Raw genomic sequence first — 21449 nt, 5'->3', positions numbered from 1 at the left:
GTCTGTTTTCTGGATGTGGCATCATGACCACCTAGCATTGTCATGGAGTAAATGACATGAAATGCCCAGCAAAACATCTAAAATCCTGTAAGTTCTCGACAAGTGAGTTAACCTCTGTGTCAGGCCTCTTAGGAGCCCATCTCTCTCCCAGCAGCCACACCTGGCTCCTGGCTCTGTCACAACTTTTAGAAAACATCTATGTGTCTCCATATTCTCTCATATGAAGAGAGCTTAATAATACTACTCTTTCTGTAGTGGAATTTTGTGAGGAATAAAATGAACTATGTATATAGAATGTTTTATATACTGCAAAATCATTTACAGATGCAATGTATTACTACTGTTCTACAATGGTATTTCTCAACCTCAGCACTCTTGACACCTGGGGGCAGGTATGTTCTTGTCATGGGGGAGGGGGGTGGTGGGTACTATCCTGTGCATTGTAGGATGTTCACCAGCATTCTCACGTCAGATACACCCCTCCCCTCAGTTGTAAACAACCATACATGTCCTCAGATATTGTAAAATATCTCCCGAGGGATGAATCACACCCGATCTTTCAATGAGCCCCTCTAATGTATTAAACATCACAATTTTTAATTAAAACACCCATGGCCATCTTGTTCTTAGGTGTAATATTAAAACGTCCAAAGAAGTAGATGTTATGGCTATGAAAATTATCATCACTGTGTCAAAAGCATGTACATGGGGCAATGACATGGCAAGGCTCTTTTATCAATTATATCTGAGGCTCAAAGCTGATAATAAAGGTATGAAATGCCATGCATTCTGAAGAGTACAAACTATATATAGGACTCCTTGGCACAACTTAGCCTGTGAAAAGTGAAAGTGAAATTCACTCAGTTGTGTCCGACTCTTTGCGACCCCATGGACTATACAGTCCATGGAATTCTCCAGGCCAGAATACTGGAGTGAGTAGCCATTCTCTTCTCCAGGGGATCTTCCAAACCCAAGGCTCAAACCCAGGTCTCCTGCATTGCAGGCGGATTCTTTACCAGCTGAGCCACAAGGGAATGACCCAAGAGAAATGCACAGAAAGGGAGTGCTGATTTAAGGGAGAGACTAGTAGGGAGATATTTCTTTTGAGACAACTGTAGAGAAAGCCGTATATCCCCACCCCCACCCAGGAGAAGTAAAGGGGATACTTCTTACCCCTTGCCTAACCAAGTGACAAAGCTTCAGGAAAAAAAAAAAAAAAGACTCATGGAATATGGGGGATTTGGAGGATTTGTCTGGAATTTGGGGGATGTGGGTTCTTTTAACTGACAGATGTCTGAGAAACTTCCAAAGGGGAGAGAGACCTGGACAGTGTACTGTGGCAGAGTAAAGACAGGCCAGATGGGGACCCATTGCACCTCCACAGAACATGGAACAAAGCTGTATGTTTGCTGAGGGCAGACATGAAACCCATGTAGGAAGCTGTCCGTGAGCACCATTAAAAGGGACTCTACCCACAAACAACATCTAGAGGAGAGAGACGACCTATAACTGAAAATCTGGCCATGGACCACCAGACTCCAGTATCTGAGGAGACCTTCCAACAGCCTGCACCAAGAGATGACAACTAGAAGTTCCCACTGGGGCACCTCCTAGACTTTCCCCACCACCACCACCACCAAAAAACAAGGCAAAACCAACAACTGCTCTCTGAAATGTCAATTAGAGTATACCAAAGTCAAATTTCAAATGACCATCAATCAGAACCATTTCTGTCCGTTACCTCTTCTCCCAATCCTAATTCACTATAACTCTGGAGGAACTAGCTTGGGAAAGGAGAAATTGAATAGCAGAATGAAGGAAAGGTGGAGAACTGACTATGCATTCTCTTTCACAGTTATAGAATTCCTTGCCTAAGGCAGACCTGAGCATCTGGAAAATAGAAACTTTAGATTGGTTGAAAGTCCAAATTTTATGATAATAAAACAGATTGAAAAAATTTTGAAGTACAAAAATCAACCTACCTTTTAATACTTAATAGTGATGATTACAAAAGCTATGCCATCTACCTAAGCTTTCATCTACATGCAGGGAAGAACAAATTGGAAGGATTTAAAGAGCAATGATAGGGAAAGAATTATGTTTACCTGCGTTTTACTGAGTCTTAACTCATGAATATTTTAGAGGTAATAAATAAAATAATTTCTAGTTCATCAACTAGTAACAGAAATGCTACTGACCCACCATCAACAGACATTGGGCTATATTTCTTATTTGGGAAAGAATTTTGTTGAGTTAGTCACACTCTCTTACTTGGGGGAAAAATACAAAAAACTTCCAATACCTCCTCTAAATTATGCATCATCAGGAGTCTCTCATACCATGTATTTTTATATATTCAATAGTGATCAAATAAATCTTCTTTGTTTTTCAATATTCTTCTTGGCCAGCTAAATCTTCTTCCCTCAAAATAACTGAGTTGGATAGGAAATTACCTCCCAAGTAATGATGAGTTCAGACCGACTTCCTCCTCCTCCATTGATGTTTGTTGGTGCCACGGCAGGGACTAAAAGCAACCAAGAGAAATATAGGATGGCAATTATTAAAGTATTTTTTCAAAGTGAAGAATTTTATTGTTGGATTTCACCTTAAAAAATCTCACACAGGCACATTATGAGAGAGTTTTGCATTTTTAATGAACATAAATTATGTTTACACATATCCAAATTTCTAAGAGAGAGGACACAGTTGTGTTTGATACATGAGCACCCTGGCTTCAAAATCGAGTAACATCATGTGTTTGACATTATTATGCATCATCTACTAATTGGCAAAATGATGTTCCATTCAGATGGTAACAGCAACACTGCTGATTTAGTGCCTAATTATACAGTTGTGCTGTAAACAAGTTACTGAGGCAGTCTATTAATTAATTTTTTTCCAATAAACAAACTAAAATTGTTTTCTTTTTGTTAGTCATCAGGATATTTTAATGTTTAAAAATGAATCCTTAAAATATATCAATTAAAATACTCTTGGTTTATAATTTCATATTTGAATCTCAAATTTCTCACTACAGAACAGGACCTTTCCTCTAATTTTTCACAATCAATGTAAGAAGATGTTCTCTGATCAAGGATGTGATTAAGAGAATTACCTGGGTTTAACTTCAGCACCCTAAGACTCAGTGGTAGAACATTCCAGAAACTGATCATGTTTACAAATTAGGAAAATATATGTCCTTCAACTAACTATATCTTTGTAAGGACTAGTATAATGAAACGTAAACATTTCAAGGTAAGTTGTAGAATTGATGACAACTGTGAGCATGAATCGGAGAAGGCAATGGCAGCCCACTCCAGTACTCTGGCCTGGAGAATCGCAGGGACAGTGGAGCCTGGTGGGCGCCGTCTATGGGGTCGCACAGAGTCCGACACGACTGAGCGACTTAGCAGCAGCAGCAGTGAGCATGAGTGGAGTAGTGTAGTGTGTACTCAGAACGAAGTTTTACTTTATATATGTTGAAGTGTTAAAAAGCACTTTTCCTGAAATAATAACAAATGTATGCTAAATCTGTGATAATGGATACTTTTTAAAGGTTGAATTATATGCAATTATTTTTATTCAATCATTTTAATTTAAAATATGCAATGTTTGATTGCTCATTTAAAATTTTTCTCCTACCATGGGTACCATTCAGATGAATCTAAACTACTTATTTTACTTATTCCCATTTCATACATATTTAACTCCACAAATGATATACGGATATAATAATCTCCTTGTTTTTTTTAATAGTAACACCAAACATTACCTAACTTTCATAATCACATTAACTCTAACTTTGTCTATTTTGATCTTCAGAATTTATTCAAATGATTGCCCTGTACCCATACTCTATTTTCTAAGTCTTCCAATGCCTTTGGCCAAGTGCAGTGTGAATCAGAATAGATTCTATAGTTGCAAGGATTTTTAGTACATGATAGCTTTACAGTGACATACTTTAGGACAATCAAATAGTTCAGATGTATAAGAAAATTATTTTAAATTATGCTTTGACTCTTTCAAAGTTTTCAGTATTCTGAGTAATAGCAGTTCCTTCTTTTATTCAGTTTTCAAATGAACCATACTAATACTAAAACCATATTGAGAGGAATTATTTTGGATGATACCATCCCTCAAAAAAAAAAAAAAATCACACTTCAGTATGATTTGGAGATTCAGGAAAATCATTATAAATACCAAGTTTCATTATGCTACTGAAATGAGAGTATCAGTGATTAACAGAAAGTGACATTAAAAACTTCATTGTAAACCTTTAGAGTCAGCATCAACACTGCCCAGAGCTACCATAATACAAATCAGCTTTAAACCATCTAAACTGAAGCTAGTATCCAGAGTCATGAGGCACATGTGTAGATTCATAAAAGGTTGTTCTGTGATAGGGCTTGGGAATTTCTATGTTTAGACATTTCACTATGTCAGGCCCTTTCTCATTTAGGTTATGGACTACTGTTATGGTGAATGCTGGAGCTTAAGTGTGGCTGTCTGGTTTCTAATACTGACTTAGTCCAAGATCATCAGCTGTATCCTGGCCTTCCTTTTCTTCTATTAAAGACTCACCTTTTAGCTCTAAATTTTCTAGAATGATTTAATTTATGATATCACTATCAAAATATATTATTTTCCAGGCCCAGTCTATAATAAAATGACTAACATTACCTTTAGTTTAAAAAATGATTTATTGACATCTGACAGTTGTGCACACTTTTTTTTGAAGTAGTTTGTGTGTGTTAAACCAAGCCAGCAGCAGCATGATCCTTCATAGGTGACTGGATAAGAATATGAACATTTTGGTTACATTCATTGAGATGATCAAATGTTACCTTGGATGTGAAAGTTTAAGTGGAACAAAAAGGATCCACTGAAAAGAGTTTAAGAAGGTATGATTTCTGAGGCAGGTTCTACTTGTATTCTGCTGTTCAGCGAACCACTTGATGCTCAGTTAGCACTTCTGTTAAATGAGTGTAACATTCACCTCATTTGCATGTGGAAAAATTTATGGTTTCACTCATTGAAGCTGCAAAGCTAGGTCAGAGTTGAAAGATAGATAGAAATGTGTGGCTGACTGTACCAACAGGCTTAGTTAATTCTTGGCTACAATATTTAATGAAACAAGTGGTAACCTATTTACATTTACAAATCTACAGATTCTCTATTGGATTTTGGCTAGAAAATAGATAAGATAAGCGGACAACTTTTGAAAAATTCTAATTTTTGGTACGCCTTCTTAATCATCTTGTTTTGAATTCGCTTTTTGGGAGAAAATACACATTGCTCTGTGCACATAAAAATGGAAAATAAGAGCCGCTGGTTTACTGCTTCTGATTGTGGATCAAAAATGCTACATGACTTCTCACTTATTATCTTTAGGAACTATATATCATAAACAATCTTCTTCATCTTTAGAAGACAGTGATACCTTACCTGATGCTTTCGTTCTTAACAATTCTGATGGCTTGCTTGGTTCTCCAATCCCAATGCTGTTCCCAGCAACTACACGAAATTCATATTCAACCCAAGGATTCAAACCAACCACTGTTGCATTGAATGTCTTACCATTGAGAATTTCTGGAACTGAAAAGAAGGTTATGCTTTAGGTAACTAAATTGGCACTAATTTAAAAAAAAATCAACTATTTAATTAAAACAAAACAAAATATCTGTTTTAGAAAGTCATCCAAAATCATGCATCACTTACCTGTAGAAACAGCCTGCCAACCCACAGAAAATGGCGTCCGAGCCTGAACACTAAATATTTGGATGGGGCTGTTATTATCGGAGCCTGCTCTCCAGCTTAGTTGACAAGTAGCACTGGAAATATGTTTCACTCTTACATCCTCTGGGGGCCCTGGGGGACCTTGAAAAATATGTTTTATGATGACTATATTAGAAATTATTAAATTTGTGGATTTGGGTCAAGGATATTTGATCTGTCATGCTTAGAAAATAAAATATTGAACATAATGTATTTTAGCACATTACTTGTGATAAAAAACCCTATTAATTCAGCTTACATGGTGAGAGATTGATTTAGAAATGCTTCCTTTGAAGATTAGAAAATGCCAGTCATGGGATGGTTGAATATCATCTGATAGAGAGCTAATCTCAAAAATTGAGAATCATTTTTACCCATTCCTCTGTCTAAAGCTAATTCAAATAAATGCAACTGATATGGAGAACTTCAAAAACAAGAGTGGTTTATTATGAATAGAAAGCATATCTAAGTTTTAAGGACCAATACTGCTAGCTAAGTCTGATCATTCCTTATAAAGAAACAAAACCTACTCAATTTAATGTTCATATCTATAGTCACACCCTGGGGTCTTGGAGTTTAGGGAAAAAAATTGTGCTGTTTATTTTACTGCTTTATCATAATGTGGTTACTCAAAGATCTACCATGCACATATTACTGTCTCTGATTGTGAATAAACAGTGCTCTCATCTGTTTTCACCATGTATGCTCACCTCTCACAATGATATCACCATCAGCAGATAGACTTTCGAGAGTTGTTTTTACTGTGCATAGATATTTTCCTGAATGATTTAGCTGAATATTCCTTATCATCAAATCCCCAACAGATTCCTGTAGATAGAAAGGGAAAAAGAGATAAAAACATAATGACACCCAGCAGGTCTCATTTTTTTTAATTTTAAAGCTGGATAAATATGAAATATGAGGCCCTTCAGAAATTAGGAGATATACCATTATTATTATAGTTTTTCATACTTGATCCCTTTTATTACCCCCTTTATTATAACTGTATCTAGAACACAAGCATCCCTATGAAAGACATAAAACAAAAACACATGCAGCTTTGTAAACAGTGAGTGATTATCCATGCAAATAAATATGGGGAAAATAATTTGAACAGTGTTGATTCATGTAAAAGACTTGATTCACTTTATTAAGCACTTAAAAATTTCAGAACTTACTCCTCCAATCCTCTCAAAATGAGCCACTCCTTTTTTAAAGTCTATGACATCTCCATTGAAAGACCATACAAATGCAACCTCAATGGAGGGGTCATGGGACACCTGGCAGGGTAGGACTATACTCTCGCCAACTGTAACATCCATTTTGGAAGGTGGAACGGTAATAACAGTCCGCTCTGTTGAGAAAAAAATTATTGTTTTTAAAGCTTATAAAATGCTAGCATATGGCTATAAAATACATATTTTGAATGGTTGTGCTGTTGTTTGAAATATATAAGTACAACATGAAGCTCTACTATACTCAATAAGAAAAATTATGTTCCCACTTTTCAAATATTTCTACATTATCCAATATAGCCTATTGTAAGAAAATTCAAGACATATTCTCATTTACACTTAATATTAAAATAAGTAGAAACCTGGGACCTCAAAAGATGACATTCACTACCTAGAGAGTGCACCACACCATTTTTATTATTATTTTATTCTGAAATTCCAGGCAAAACCTTTTAACCCACCAAATGGTTACAACTGTAATTATTTGGTTAATTTCATGTACTAGAAACAAATTGTGTTCCCTAGTTCATAATTACAATAGTTCATACTATATTAAGATTTATAATCATAATTTTGCCAATGTGAATACTACATATTTATTCTATTTCTGACATAGTTGTGATAAAAAGAATTTTATTTTAGATAAAAGTGCAACATGAATAGGAAAGGGGTAACTTTTTTATTTTTCATCCAGATTTTTAAATTTAAGAGTTACACGTCTATCATAAAAAATTTGCTTCTAGAAATATGCATCACAATATCAATCCTTGCTCTACAAGTTCTATCATGTCATTGACCAGTTTCAAAGGGCGATTTGAAAGGACACAAACAGATTTCCAGTTGGACTCAGGAATCCTATATTTCTGTGGTTAAAATAGACTCATAGTGATATCATTTTTTACACATTTTATACCAAACTACATAGTTTTGATTTTAGCGCACTAAGAATTTACCAAGATGGCAACTCAATAACCATAAAGAAAAAAAAAAAAAAAAAAACTTGGACACACATTTGCATGTAGATATGCACTATTTTACCAAAGTAAAATATATTCTAAGGGATTAATATTTAAGAATTAGGAATTTTGGCAGATTATATTTTAAAAATATTGTACATGAAGTTTCAAAACAGTTTTAAAGCAAAGTGAAATTAGGACCCTGGAAAATCTCTTTCTCTAAAGATCACTCATAAGGTAAAATTTAACCTTGTAGGAGGTAGGCTAAAATCTTTCCTTTCCTTCTGGCTTCTCTGTATTTCTCAAGAAATCAAAGTAGCACTGAAGTTGAATGTGTATGTTCATATGATGAGTTTGTCACTGTATTTTACCAGTAGAATGTTTAAGTACTGTTCTAATATTTTAAAAGTTGTAAAAAAAATAAAAGTTGTGATTGTTATCTTAATAATAAAAAAAAGTAGGAAGAAATAATCATAGGCTTTAAGGTACATATAAATAAAAGAATCATGGAAAAATAAAAACACATATTATATTTCTGAATATGATGGAAGAAAATCTAAACCAATCTACATCAGATGCATCTTCCTATTTTTATATTTTAAAGATACTCTTTCCCTTATTATGTTAGATGCATGCACTTTTTATTCTAATTATTTTTGGGGAAACATTTCTAGAATGATTTTTAGGGCTAAATCCATTCTTAATCCCAAGCCTTCTTCACGGGTCTCCCAGGAAGAAAAGAGAAACAATATCACGGTTTCAATAATACTTTTTAAAACTAGGGAATATTTTCCTTCTTATAATATCTTTAAAAAAATATTTCACTAACATCTTATTTACAATCATAAGAAGATGAGGTGGATCATTCAATGTGCTAGTAGAATAAAACTGCTCTGATTTAAAGTTTTAGATCATGCAATTAAAAATAATTTTCAAACATTAAAATGAAAGCCTCTCTTTCTAATTATGGCACTACAAAGTGACAAAATTAGACAAATCATTCCCTATATACATAACTCACCAGAAGTATAGTAATGATTACTAAAACTTCATGAATAAGAAATAATTTATTACAATGTTCACATGTTTTCACTAATTAATTCACTTATTAAGTAATATTTATTGAGCAACCACCAAATTCCAGCTGTCTGCTAAGTAAAGGAAATACAATGAAACATTAAAAAAAACTAAGATCATGGCATCTGTTCTCATCACTTCATGGCAAATAGATGGGGAAACAATGGAAACAGTGACGAACTCTATTTTCTTGGGCACCAAAATCACTGTGGATGGTGACCAAAGCCATGAAATTAAAGACACTTGCTCCTTGGAAGAAAAGTTATGGCAAACCTAGATAGCATAATAAAAAGCAGAGAAATTACTTTGCCAACAATGATCCATAGAGTCAAATACTTTTTTCCAGTAGTCATGTCTGTATGTGAGAGTTGGACCATAGAAAAGGCTGAGCACTGAAGAATTGCTGCTTTTGAGCTGTGATTTTGGAGAAGACTCTTGAGAGTCCCTTGGTCTGCAAGAAGATCAAACCAGTCAATCCTAAAGAAAATCAGCCCTGAATATTCACTGGAAGGACTGATGCTGAAGCTGAAACTCCAATACTTTGGCCACCTGATGTGAAGACATGACTCATTAGAAAAGACCCTGATGCTGGGAAAGATTGAAGGCAGGAAAAGGGGACGACAGAGGATAAGATGGTTGGATGGCATCACCAACTGAATGGACAGGAGTTTGAGCAGCCTCCAGGAGATGGTGAAGGACAGGGAAGCCTGGTGTGCTGCAGCCCATGGGGTTGCAAAGAGCTGGACATGACTGAGTGACTGAACAACAATGAAAGGAGAAGGAATAAAAGCACCAAATAAAAATGATGCAATGCGCGCCTTCACAGAGGTTTATATCTAAAGCAACAAGCTGATATTAAACAAATCATACTCAGAAATGCATAGCTATAACTATGATGAAAAGTGAGAATGTTAGTTACTCAGAGTTGAGTCCAACTCCTGTGACCCTATGGACTATATATAGTCTACCAGGCTCCTCTCTCCATGGGATTCTCCAGGCAAGAATACTGGTGTGGGTAACCATTCCCTTTTCGAGGGGACTTTCCTAACCCAGGGATTGAACTGGGGTCTCTTGCATTGCACAGATTCTTTACTATCTGAACCACCAGGAAAGCCCTGTAACTGTGATAAGTGCCATATATTAGAAGTAAATAATTCTATTAAAATAGTGAATGCTGAAGGATCATTTTATTAAGAGAGTTGTTTTAGTTGACAGTAAAAGGTAAATGGATTTCCAGGTAGTGCAGTGGGAAAAAATCTGCCTCCCAATGCAGGAGGCTCAAGGTTCAATCTTAGTGTGAGAAAGATCTCCTAAAGTAGGAAATGGCAACACACTGCAGTATTCTTGGGATAACAAAGGATTGGACATGACTGAGCACACACACAAAAAAGGCAAATAAGAATTATCTAAGTAAACATAATTGACAGGAAGAAGTAACTTTATTCACTATGCAGGCAGGAGCATTTACACAAAATCTGTGTAAAGAAGAAATACAGCTTGTAAATACAAGGCAGTCATTTTGCCAGAAAGCAGTGTTGGAGAGTGAACAAGGAGTGAAATTGTAAATTACGAGACTCAAAATGTAAGCTTTAGATGTTCTTAGGGACAGCTACATAATATGTGGATTTTTTTTTTTTTTTGGAAAAATAGGGTAAAAGCACTCTGCTAAATATGGAGAACCTTGCTTTAAAAATAATATATGTATTACCTATAAAATGTAACAGAGTAACAGTGATACATGAGCAACAACATAAGCATACAAATTGCAAAAAATATATTTTGGTTCAATTTTATATAATTCATTAGATAATAATACTTTATTAATAAAGTTAAATCCTGATTGATCATGAGAGTTTTCTCACTTGTCTGTAAGTCTATTTATTAGGTCATCAGAATTCACATTTTTAGTAATTTTATTTTCAAGTGATTGACATCAGTTACTCATGGCAAATATAAAATAACAAATGCTTTCTGAAATTTTTCTTTTAAAATTTGCAGTCATGTTTCTCTTGATGCACTTGTTATAGAACTCTTGAGAGTATTTTATAGGTGTGACAATATTGGAATAAACTTACGATGAATTATTTTTAAATGTTGAATCTTAGAATGTCTAAAGATAATGATTCTCAAGGAAATCTAAAAAGATTTAACTCTTCATACAAATTCATTCTGCTTAAGTCTGGATTTAATTTTAGATGTTAATCTAATCAGTGAAACTTATATTCTTTGGACACATCCTGTAACTTGTGAAGATTTCACAAGAAACTGAAAGTGGCTTAGTGGTTTTTGTAGAATCCAAAATGTTTAGGCATTCATTCTACTGCTGTATTTTCAGTTATGAAGAAACACTCATTAATAATTGGCTTACCTGAAGCTTCGTATAAAAGTAGCATTTTTCCCGTTGGGTAAATTAATATTTAAATCTGAATATCTATTTCTAAGCCTCTGGATATTAGTTTTCTAGTGTTGCACACATTTTCAAAATCATATATGCTAATCTTTGAAAAATTCATGTATCTCTGATATGCTTCATTGCATTGTCCATATGTAGGCTTTTGTTTCGTAATACTTTACTGACAGTATTTACTGGCTTGGCCCTGATGGATCCTGTCCCGGTGCTCGGGCTGAAGAGTTAATATTTGCACAAATGACATTTGACATCCTCTGAGGACAGGTGGGTAGCTGACCTCTCACCATGGATCTTGACATTGACTACTTTCTCATTCTCTTCCTCCCCTGAAGCCCTTGCTGTCATCCTCTGATGTTTCTACAGCTGCTGCCATTATCACCTTTATCACTGATGCGCCACCCTCCTCTGGGCCTCAGCTCTCAGGACTCACTCCCATGAGGCACACGGGTGTACATGATACCACCTGTTGTGCATGAACGTTGCCTGCATGGTGCACAGACCTGAGACTGTTTGTGCACAAGCAGCTGCTGCTGAGCCAGAAAAACTTGTTTGTGCTTCTGCCCAGCATATCTCCTCTGCTTATGTGCATGCTCCACTGTCCCTGTAGATTTTTCACTTACAAAGTGCAAATTCAGAAACAAAGTGATCAAGGATTTCAAGATAGCTACAGTAGAGCATTAGATCAAACATGAGGCAAGACTCAGCACGAGATCCTGTGTGACTGGGCTGCACAATGCTGAAGTCAGCCCTGGATGCCCTGTTAAAAAATTGCTGATAAAATGAGAAGCCTTGGAAGTACGAAGCAGAGGGAATAAATGGCATAGAGACATACCAGTTTTTGTAGGGTGAAAAAAAATGAATTATATTTAAAAGAAGAAGCTTCTATGTAGGCAGACTTGTTATCCAAAACAGGGAATGCATGATTATATGAGTACAGTTTCCTTGTGAGTACCCTCCTGTGGGTGTGAGGGGGAGCAAGGACAAGAACTTTGTAACTACTGTATTCTGTCCTCACACCACATGTGGACCTGCCCTAATCCTGTGTAGGTGGCTCTCCAACACCCACAAGGCTGCTAATGCTATCTAAAGAGCTCCCTTCTGCAACTGCCACAGTTCTATCTCAACTAGAAGTGAATATCCCACAGAGACAAAGTCACACTTGCAGAGAATGGAAGAATGGTTCTTGAGCAGAAGAAACATACACAGTTTTCATGCTATTTTAGGGAAAGAACAAGGAGTAGCTTTAGTTCATTAACAAGTTCAGACTCCTTTGCATACATTTTAGCTTCTTAAGAAACTAACATTGGAGAAAAAAAAATTTAAAGCTATTCAAAGCACTCTGGTGGAGTGGAGGGATTTACATACACACTTCTAGTATACTCTTTTCTTGGGAACGCATACATTCTGGTAGAGTAGGTGCAGTAAGCTGAAGTTCATTATTAACACTGAAATACTTCTTGGTATTTGTAGAAAAGTGAGATAATTAGGGCCTGAATTATAATGAATTAAAAAAGAAGGATGTCGACTGTGCTAGACTCTATCATTTGTAAAACTTTGAAATTCTTTAAGGCACTTTCTCTGAAACAAAACAGGGGGATAGTTATTCCTTTTCATTTCACATAATTATATTTTTCTTACCTATTCCTTAAGTATCTATAGAAATTCTGCAGTAGTAGTTTAAAAATTTAGCATGAATTTCCTGGAGACTGTGTTCAAAATGTAAATTTCTCTGCTTCCACAAGAATTACTGATTCAGCAGGGTTGCAGGGAGAATCTAGAAATTGATTTTTAACAGGTTGCTTCTTCAGTTGATTTTGATGTGGTCAGTCCAGGTCCATGCTTTGAGAAATATTGCCTTAAGTTTTGAAAATTGAACCTGAATTTTCTATTTTAGGACAGTCCAAGCTATGTAAACTATATTGTCATAAAGCCACCAATGCTTGGGTTTCAGTAAAAAAAGTCATATCCAGTAAAATGTTACTGATTAGTGATGCTTCAAAAATAAACCAAGATGAACTTCTCAGGCTATTCAACTATAATTAATTCTGTATACTTTGTTTGCTTTTAGAGTTTCGTAGTACATTTTAGCATATTAAAAGCTCTGAATATTCCTGCATTAAAAAGTCTTTTAAAAATTTATTTAATTCTAGATTTCCTGCACTTACTAGATATGGAACATTTTTAATTCATGCACACCTCTTAATATATCTTGAGATATAAAGAATTCTAAGAAATAAAATTTGGAAATATGAGAAACTCTTTCATGGTTAAAGAGAGTTAAACTACACACACACATACATGTATACATGTATATGTATGTGTATTTAGCTTGCATAATGCATATATAAATATATATTTATGAGAAAATCATGTAAATTTTAACTCTTAAAAATTTTGGAGTAATTTTTAGTATTTAAGATGAGAAAATTGGTCTATTGTTATGTTAGAAAGATCCTCTTATCATTTAAAATACATTCTGCAATATTTATAAATGGAATTATAATGTTTATGATTTGCCTTGAGATATTTGGGTGGATTTGGGGAAAGTAGGTGAGCATATAGTTGAAACAAAGTCAGATATGAGTTGCTAATGATCAGCCCTGATTGATGAGTACATGGTGTTCCTTATACTACCTTCTTTACTTTTTTGCATGTTTCTAATTTTCAGTAACAATAAAAGAAAGAAAGAAAATGATGGGGATAATGAATATTTACATACTGAATAGGGAGGCACCTTTTCCATTCAGCTTTTAGAGTAATGACCACTTTTTGAAGGTTATTTTAAGTATGAATGGCGTGAGTTAATGAATTCATAAAATAACAGAATTTTAATATTTACCCTTTTCAATCTATTTCAGTGAGATTTGTATCATATGAAAGCAGCTTGATATAACAATCCTACCCCTAAGAAGTATAAAAAAAAGACTTAATGAAATCCATAATGCTTTTGATGAGCTTTACTTAAATTCAAATTGTCAAAAAGACAATGATGTTTCCAGAACACATCTTTAGTTAAGAGAACCTCAGGTGATGACATGAAAACTATCATCAAAGTATCTCAGAATTGTTTAGCATTATTTCTTTTAATATAAGTGTGGCTTGTTCCTATATGAATGGCAAACATACTATTACATATCAAGATCCTCTGGTATAATTTTACAAGCCAGGGATGGCAATCCATCATGTATTGATCTTGCCTGAGCATCTAGGAAATATTACTTTGGGTCACTGTTTGTTTCTTTTGTAGTTTTAACTCAGTGAAAATCTCCATTTGTGAGCGTAATCTTTCAGTGACGTTGTTCAGAATGATAATGGCTCAGGTGGTTCTGAAATTATCAACTGCTCTCAAAAAACTGACATATCTTAAGAAAATCACCAAATCTTTCTCCCTCTGTAAACATGTGATTCTGCCTTTATTTGGCTATGACATTATTGAAAATGTTGCTAAGATACCAATATAAAGGAAACTAGCATATAAATAGCACTTAAAACAGGTGATGAAATTCTCTGGTATTTTCTCTTATTAGTTAACTTGTGAAGACTAGAAATTAAAACTTTAAATTTGGATCCTCAGAATCTCAGTTAGTCTCATATGAACATATTAACTCTTCTTATTGCTTTTAATTTCTTCTTCTATTTATGTTCTTTTCTGAAGATTTTAGTGATGAATTTTCTGAGGTTTTGTTTGTGTGAAAGCATCTCTGTTTGTCTTCATTAAAGAGGATATCTTTTCTTGGAATAGAATTTTATTGTATCATTTAAAAGACAGTTAAAAAGGTCTTTCTACTATCTTCTTGAGTCTTTTAATTCTCTTGTTATGTTACCTGTAAATGTCTTTGCTATTTTTTTTTTTTATTGGAGTGATTTTTCCTCGCCTTTGGTTTCACTACTATGTGCTTATTTAGCTTTTCCTTTGTGTTTATCCTAGTAAGGCTCATATGATTTCCTGAATAGATGATTGCTGTCATTTAAAGTTTTTTTAAATTTCTGGCAAATATTTCTTCAAATTCTCCATTCCTCATTTTATTTCTCCCCTCTCTGCTCCTTTTGGAACCAAGATTTCACATATGTTAGAACTATTCACCATAAACAGTATCTTTCTTATGTTCTTTTTTGTCTTTCCTATTGCATTTTTTTTTCCATTCTGGATATTTTTGATTCATATATCCTCCTCTTTACTAATCTTCTTTGCAATATCTATTGGCTGTTAAATCGATCTATTTTGTTCTTAATTTTAGCCTTTGCACTTTTCACTTCTATAACTTCCAATTAATTTTGAATACATACCATTTCTCTTCTGAAATTCTCCATCTGGTTCACTTTTTGAAAAACATACTCATCACAATTGGGGCTTCCCTGGTGGCTCAGCAATAAAGAATCTGTCTGCCAATGCAGGAGACACAGGTTTGGTCCCTGGGTGTGGAAGATCCCCTTTGAGAAGGAAATGGCAACCCACTCCAGTGTTCTTACATGGGAAATCCCATGGACAGAGGAGCCTGGCGGGCTAGAGTCCATGGGTCACAAAGTGTTGGACAAGATTTAATGACTAAAATGACAGATAATCCACAATTATTTTAAAATCCTTGTGTAACAACTTCTACCTTTCTATCAGTTGTGATGTCTTGTTATTTTCTGATATTTCTCTGGGTTTGGGTCATTTGGTCCTGGCTCCAGCTATTGATAATAACAATTTATGCAATATCAGGCACTGTGGCTCAAAATGTAAATACTTTCATTTTGTTACATTTCCCCAAGAAGACTTAGTTTTTAAGCAGGCATTTGGAAAAAGAGCAGAATCTAGTCAGGAATTGATCAAATTGAGTCTGCAGTCAGTGACTTTAAGTCCTGGACAATTTTGTTCTGTTTTTATTACCAGGGCATGGTCCCTTAGGTATCTTGATTTAAGACTGAATTGCTTAGCTGACCTCATTCTGTTTGGTTGATTCTGAGCTCAGCTTTTTATCCTTCTGGCACTGTGAGACTACCAAAATTTCTGTTTGAGATTTTTATTTAAAAAAATATTTTTTACAATATTTGTGATTGATATTGGTGTGACAAAGCTACTTCAACTAGTCAGGACAGAAGTTTATCCATGTTATTAATGTTTTATATTAGATTATGTGTAGTGTTGGGAATATTTAGGCCATTTAACAGCTTGAGCGGTATGATGATTCATGTCTTTTGGAGAAGGAAGTGAGTGCGCCTTAGGACAGATGTAGAAACTCTTAATGAGTATAAAACTATACTGATTGTTTATTCAACCTTTAATTCAAAACCATTAAATTAGTACAGAACCCATACAGTCTTCCAGGTGTACATCAGAATGGGATTGAGCAAATAAAACAACACTGAACTGAAGAGCCTTTAGAAGTGTGAAGTTGCTCAGTCATGTCCGACTCTTTGTGATCCCATGGACTGTAACCTACCACGCTCCTCCGTCCATGAGATTTTCCAAGCAAGAGTACTGGAGTGGGTTGCCATTTCTTTCTCCAGAGGATCTTCCTGACCCAGGGATTAAACGTGGGTCTCCCACATTGTAAGCAGACGCTTTGTCATCTGAGCCACCAGGGATGTCCTAGGATCTCCATAAAAGAAGCAAAAATCTCATCTACAATTTAATAGGAATATTCAAGCTTCTAGAAGGGAGACAAAGATGGAATTGAGACTCATGTTTTTGAGACTATGGTGAGTCCCTTAACTTCAATATTGTCATCATTTTGGCCTAGATAATTTTTTGTTGCATGTATGTGTCAATGGATTCAGAGGGAAGTGGTGAGGCTGTTCTGTGCATTATAGAATATCTAGCAGCATCTTTGGCCTGTACTCTATGTTAGTAGATCCTTCAGTTGTTACTATCAGAAGTGTCTCTTCACACTGTCCTGTGTCCTCAGGAGGCAAAATGAACTAAGTTGGTTGTCTCTGTTCTATAGACATACTTTGGGAAAGTGACAATAATAGTTTAACTAATATTTGATCATTGAAGTGGTGGAAAGTGGTTCAATTCTTTGCATATCTTGACTGCTGAGGCCATTTTTGGAAAATGAGTTAGAATGACTACAAGAATTTGGCTTGAGCAACTGTCATTATAAGTTGTCATTCATACAGTGATGGAGGAGCAAGTTTGGGAAGTGAGAATTAGGAGGTCAGTGTTAGGATGTAGCAAATTGATAAGTGAATATGATTAATTGCTCGTTGGATTTTGGAATTAAGAAAAATGCTTAAATTGGGTTATCATTTTTGGAATTAGCTTATAGATGTTATTTTAGACAATGAGAGTAGATGAGCTACCAAGGGAATGGTAGTAGTTATGGCAGAGAATAAATTCAAGGATGGTTCTCTAGCATATTCCAAATTAAGAAAATTGATAAGATTACGAAGAACTAGCAAAGGAAATTGAAAATGAGTGACTCAAGATGTTAAAGGAAAATCTGACAAATACTGTGTCTTGGCAACGAAGTGGGAAATGTATATCAAGAAGAATGTGATCAGTAGTCTGATAGAATAAGAAAGATGAAGACTGAGAACTGACCACTGGACTAAACACTGTGGAGGCTACTAGTCACCATGTTAAGAGCAATTTTGATGCCTGGTTGCATGGATTCAAAACAGAATGGACAAGAAGGATTGAAAAACGCAAGCTCATACAGACAAATTTTTAAAAGAGCTTTGGTATAAAGGGGAAGAGTCCAATATAGCAGTAGCCATAGGGTGAATCATGGTCGTAAAATGACTATTTTTTAAATTATGTGAGTATAGTGGTGGGAATGACACCTCAGAGGGGATAATAGAGATGAAAAAGACAAAGTGAGGGAGAGGGACAAAAAAGGGGTGGGAGAGAGAAAAAGAGGGAGAGAGAGGGAGGGAGGTTTGAAATAAAGAGGCTGAAAGAGACAGAAAGGGAGAAAGAGAGAGAGAGAGAATATCCCTGAATGTGAGAAGGAATTAATCTACTGTACAAGTGGAAGAGGTGAGTTCATGACCTATATCTCCCAAATTGTGCTTTCCAGTTTACTTGATAAATTTTGTTTAAGCAAAACATAGCTAAAACTTGACTTTTTCTAAATATTAGATGAGAAAAATAGTATCACAGTAAAAATATGATGTACAATATACTGGTAATGATAATTGAGTATATAGTATTTATTTCAAGTTCCTCATAAACATCTAATAAATGATGCCAAAGAAATTTATTTTCTAAGATATAAATCCACCAAAACAGAGATCAAGAGTGGAGACAAAATTTGAGAAACTGTAATGAATTTGAATGATTTCTAATTGACTTACTATAAAGGTCAGTCACAGGTTGGCAGTGGGAAGACAGAAGAGAAAACTTATTTAGCATGTCTTTATGTATTCATTCATTTTGGAATTTATGAATAGGATGTTATTTGGTTTCTAGAGTATTTTCCCATCTAAGAAGAAGACCAGCAAATTACTTTGCTGAGAGAATATAAAACAGAGGGTCTTTGAGCTGCCTATCACCAAGCACAGTTGAGGGTCAGGGAAATCCTACTGAAAATAAGGGAGTTAAGGAAATATGTACACAGTGAGTGCTGAGATTTGTGTGTTGTAACCCAATTCAGTTCTGAGAGTGCTGTCTGCTTGGCCTTTGCTCTCCAGACAGGAAACCTGGGAGGGAAGTGAGGGACAGTTGTCCTAGGAATCTGATGAGCCTAAAGAGAAAATACTCCAGTATTTTTCTTAGGGTTCTCCAAAGAAATATCCTGACCAGATCATCTAAATACGAAGTTAAGTCATTCAAAATTCCCACTCTTGATTAGAGCTTTCTGTAAGATTTTTAGTGATCTAAATATGAGCAGACAACAGTTCCACAATGTATCTTCAAACACCTCTTAATAAAGGATAGGACTTAAAACAAAGAGAAAAGAAAGTAGTTTGGGAAAAGAGAGACCTTGCAGGAAAAAAAAAAAAAAAACTAGAAAAAAGAAAAAACTACAAGCAATACTTCCAGAGGAAAGGAAGAAAAGAGCAAGATATTATTTAAAAGAATAGCCAGAAAATAAAAAGACACTTAGAAAAAAAATTTTTTAAGCAAAAATACAAAAGAAAATCTGAAAGGTAAAGTTGAGAAAATATCCTAGAACATAGAGCAAAAACAGCTATAAAATGGATGTGAGGATATAGAAACATTATATATAACATATATACATATATAAAACATATAAACATGTAGATAGACTATACCTATCTAAATATATATATATGTATATATATAATACAATAAATTCTACACATAGATGAGTAGATACATACACACATGCATACATACACTCATAAACTTCAATACCAGTCTAGGAAATCTATTATAAATGGGCATTTTAAAAAAGAAATAGAGTAAATTATTACTTAGAAAGATATCCCGGGCCCAAAGAGCTATGAGCTTCCAGGATGACAAAGTGCACCAAATGCCCTGTAAAAAAGGCTGAAAATAGATTCACACCAATCATCATGTAATTGTGGGACACTTGGGGAAAAAAAGACTTCTAGACAGAGAGAGAGAGAAAAGATGTCACAAACAGCAGGTCAGAAATCAAAATGGTTTCAGCTTTTAGAGCAGAGTAAGATTACCAAATTTATGAAAAATCATGATTTCCAATGCAGGATTCTGTTTCCAATTAAAGCATCAGTCAAATGTAAGCTTAGTGTAAAGACCTTTTCAAACATGAAAGATCTCAAAAAAATACATTTTTATTGATTTCTTTCTCAAAAATCCAGTGGAAGATGCAGTCTATTCAAAGGAGGAAGTGTGTCAAGAGAAAGGAATGGTGCTTAGGCAACCAGGCTCCCTGACAGAAAGGCAGGTCAATATCAAAGGAAGAAAGTAGAGATAGAATTGAGGAACGAATTGTTGTCAGGTCCATAGAAAACTAAGCAAACAAACAAGAAAATTACTAACTTTAGGGAAAGCAAGCACAGGGAAATCAAAGCTAATACTCTGAAATAAACCCTACAGAGAAGACAAACAAACAAGGAAATTGGTGTGATGGAGTCTAATTCCCCACCTCTAGCAAGACAGAAATGGAGGAGTTTTTAATCTTTATTTAATATACTTTTCCTCTCTGTACCTATACTTTCAGTAGGCTTGGTTGCTTTATATCCTCTTAGCCAGTGCAAAATGATCTGCTCAGACACATGTTTTCAGATTAAAATCTATGTGCAGCATTTCATATTCATATTGTATTCTACCACAGGCAGAGTATAATTTAATTTCAATGCACAAAGTAACCATGGTCAATATATTATAATTTCCCTGCAGTTACCATTACCCATTTATCTTCCACTTCAATATTTAAATGATTTGAAGCAAATATTAAAAGACTACTCTGAACCCCTGAGTAAAAGAAACAAATGAAGAACCGTCTGGAGAAGGTAATTGTCTTAAATTTAAGTTGTCTAAATGAAAAAACAGGTCTAAGTATCATGCAAGGTAACACTGAAAAATTCCCTAGAAAGTAATATAAAATGTAAACACAGATCTTCTGTATTAGCAAGTAATCAAAACAGGGCCTTACATATGTTTAAAAAGAGCATGCACTGTAGATTCTGCTTAATGAATTAAATATGCCAACAACTCACTTTCAAAGAGATTAATACATAATAGGCAATGACTATTTATGGATCATATTTATATTTCCTATAAATAGATAATGTTCACTCAGTCCTCCAACTGTAACTTTATCTGGGTTGTAGTAAAACACCAAGTTAAAGTGTTCCGTAGCTTTATAAGAGATGAAATTAGAAAATTTTAATTTTGCCTGGCTACAGGACCTAATAGAAAATGTTTCCTTCTGAATGTTTATGTTAGGTTTGCGTGCGTCCATGCTAAGTTGCTTCAGTTGTATCCAACTCTTTGTGACCCTATAGACCATAGCCCACCAGGCTCCTCTGTCCGTGGTATTCTCCAGGCAAGAGTACTGGAGGGGGTTGCCATGCCCTCCTCCAGGGGATCTTCCCCACCCAGGGATTGAATCTCTG

At 34.9% G+C, this 21449-nt stretch overlaps 1 protein-coding gene across 1 annotated transcript in view; it reads right to left on the bottom strand.

The window, feature by feature from the left end:
• The window catches only part of LOC122424623 (contactin-6-like), a 314935-nt gene that overhangs the window by 19574 nt on the left and 273912 nt on the right, over positions 1 to 21449 (bottom strand). Inside the window, 5 exon segments of the mRNA XM_043442644.1 lie at positions 2454 to 2524; positions 5446 to 5595; positions 5719 to 5877; positions 6486 to 6603; positions 6954 to 7129. Of these exon segments, the coding sequence (XP_043298579.1) occupies positions 2454 to 2524; positions 5446 to 5595; positions 5719 to 5877; positions 6486 to 6603; positions 6954 to 7129 (674 nt within the window).

Source organism: Cervus canadensis, chromosome 22 (assembly GCF_019320065.1).
Source record: "Cervus canadensis isolate Bull #8, Minnesota chromosome 22, ASM1932006v1, whole genome shotgun sequence".
Classification (NCBI taxonomy): domain Eukaryota; kingdom Metazoa; phylum Chordata; class Mammalia; order Artiodactyla; family Cervidae; genus Cervus; species Cervus canadensis.
This window is presented reverse-complemented; position numbering and strand designations above follow the sequence as displayed.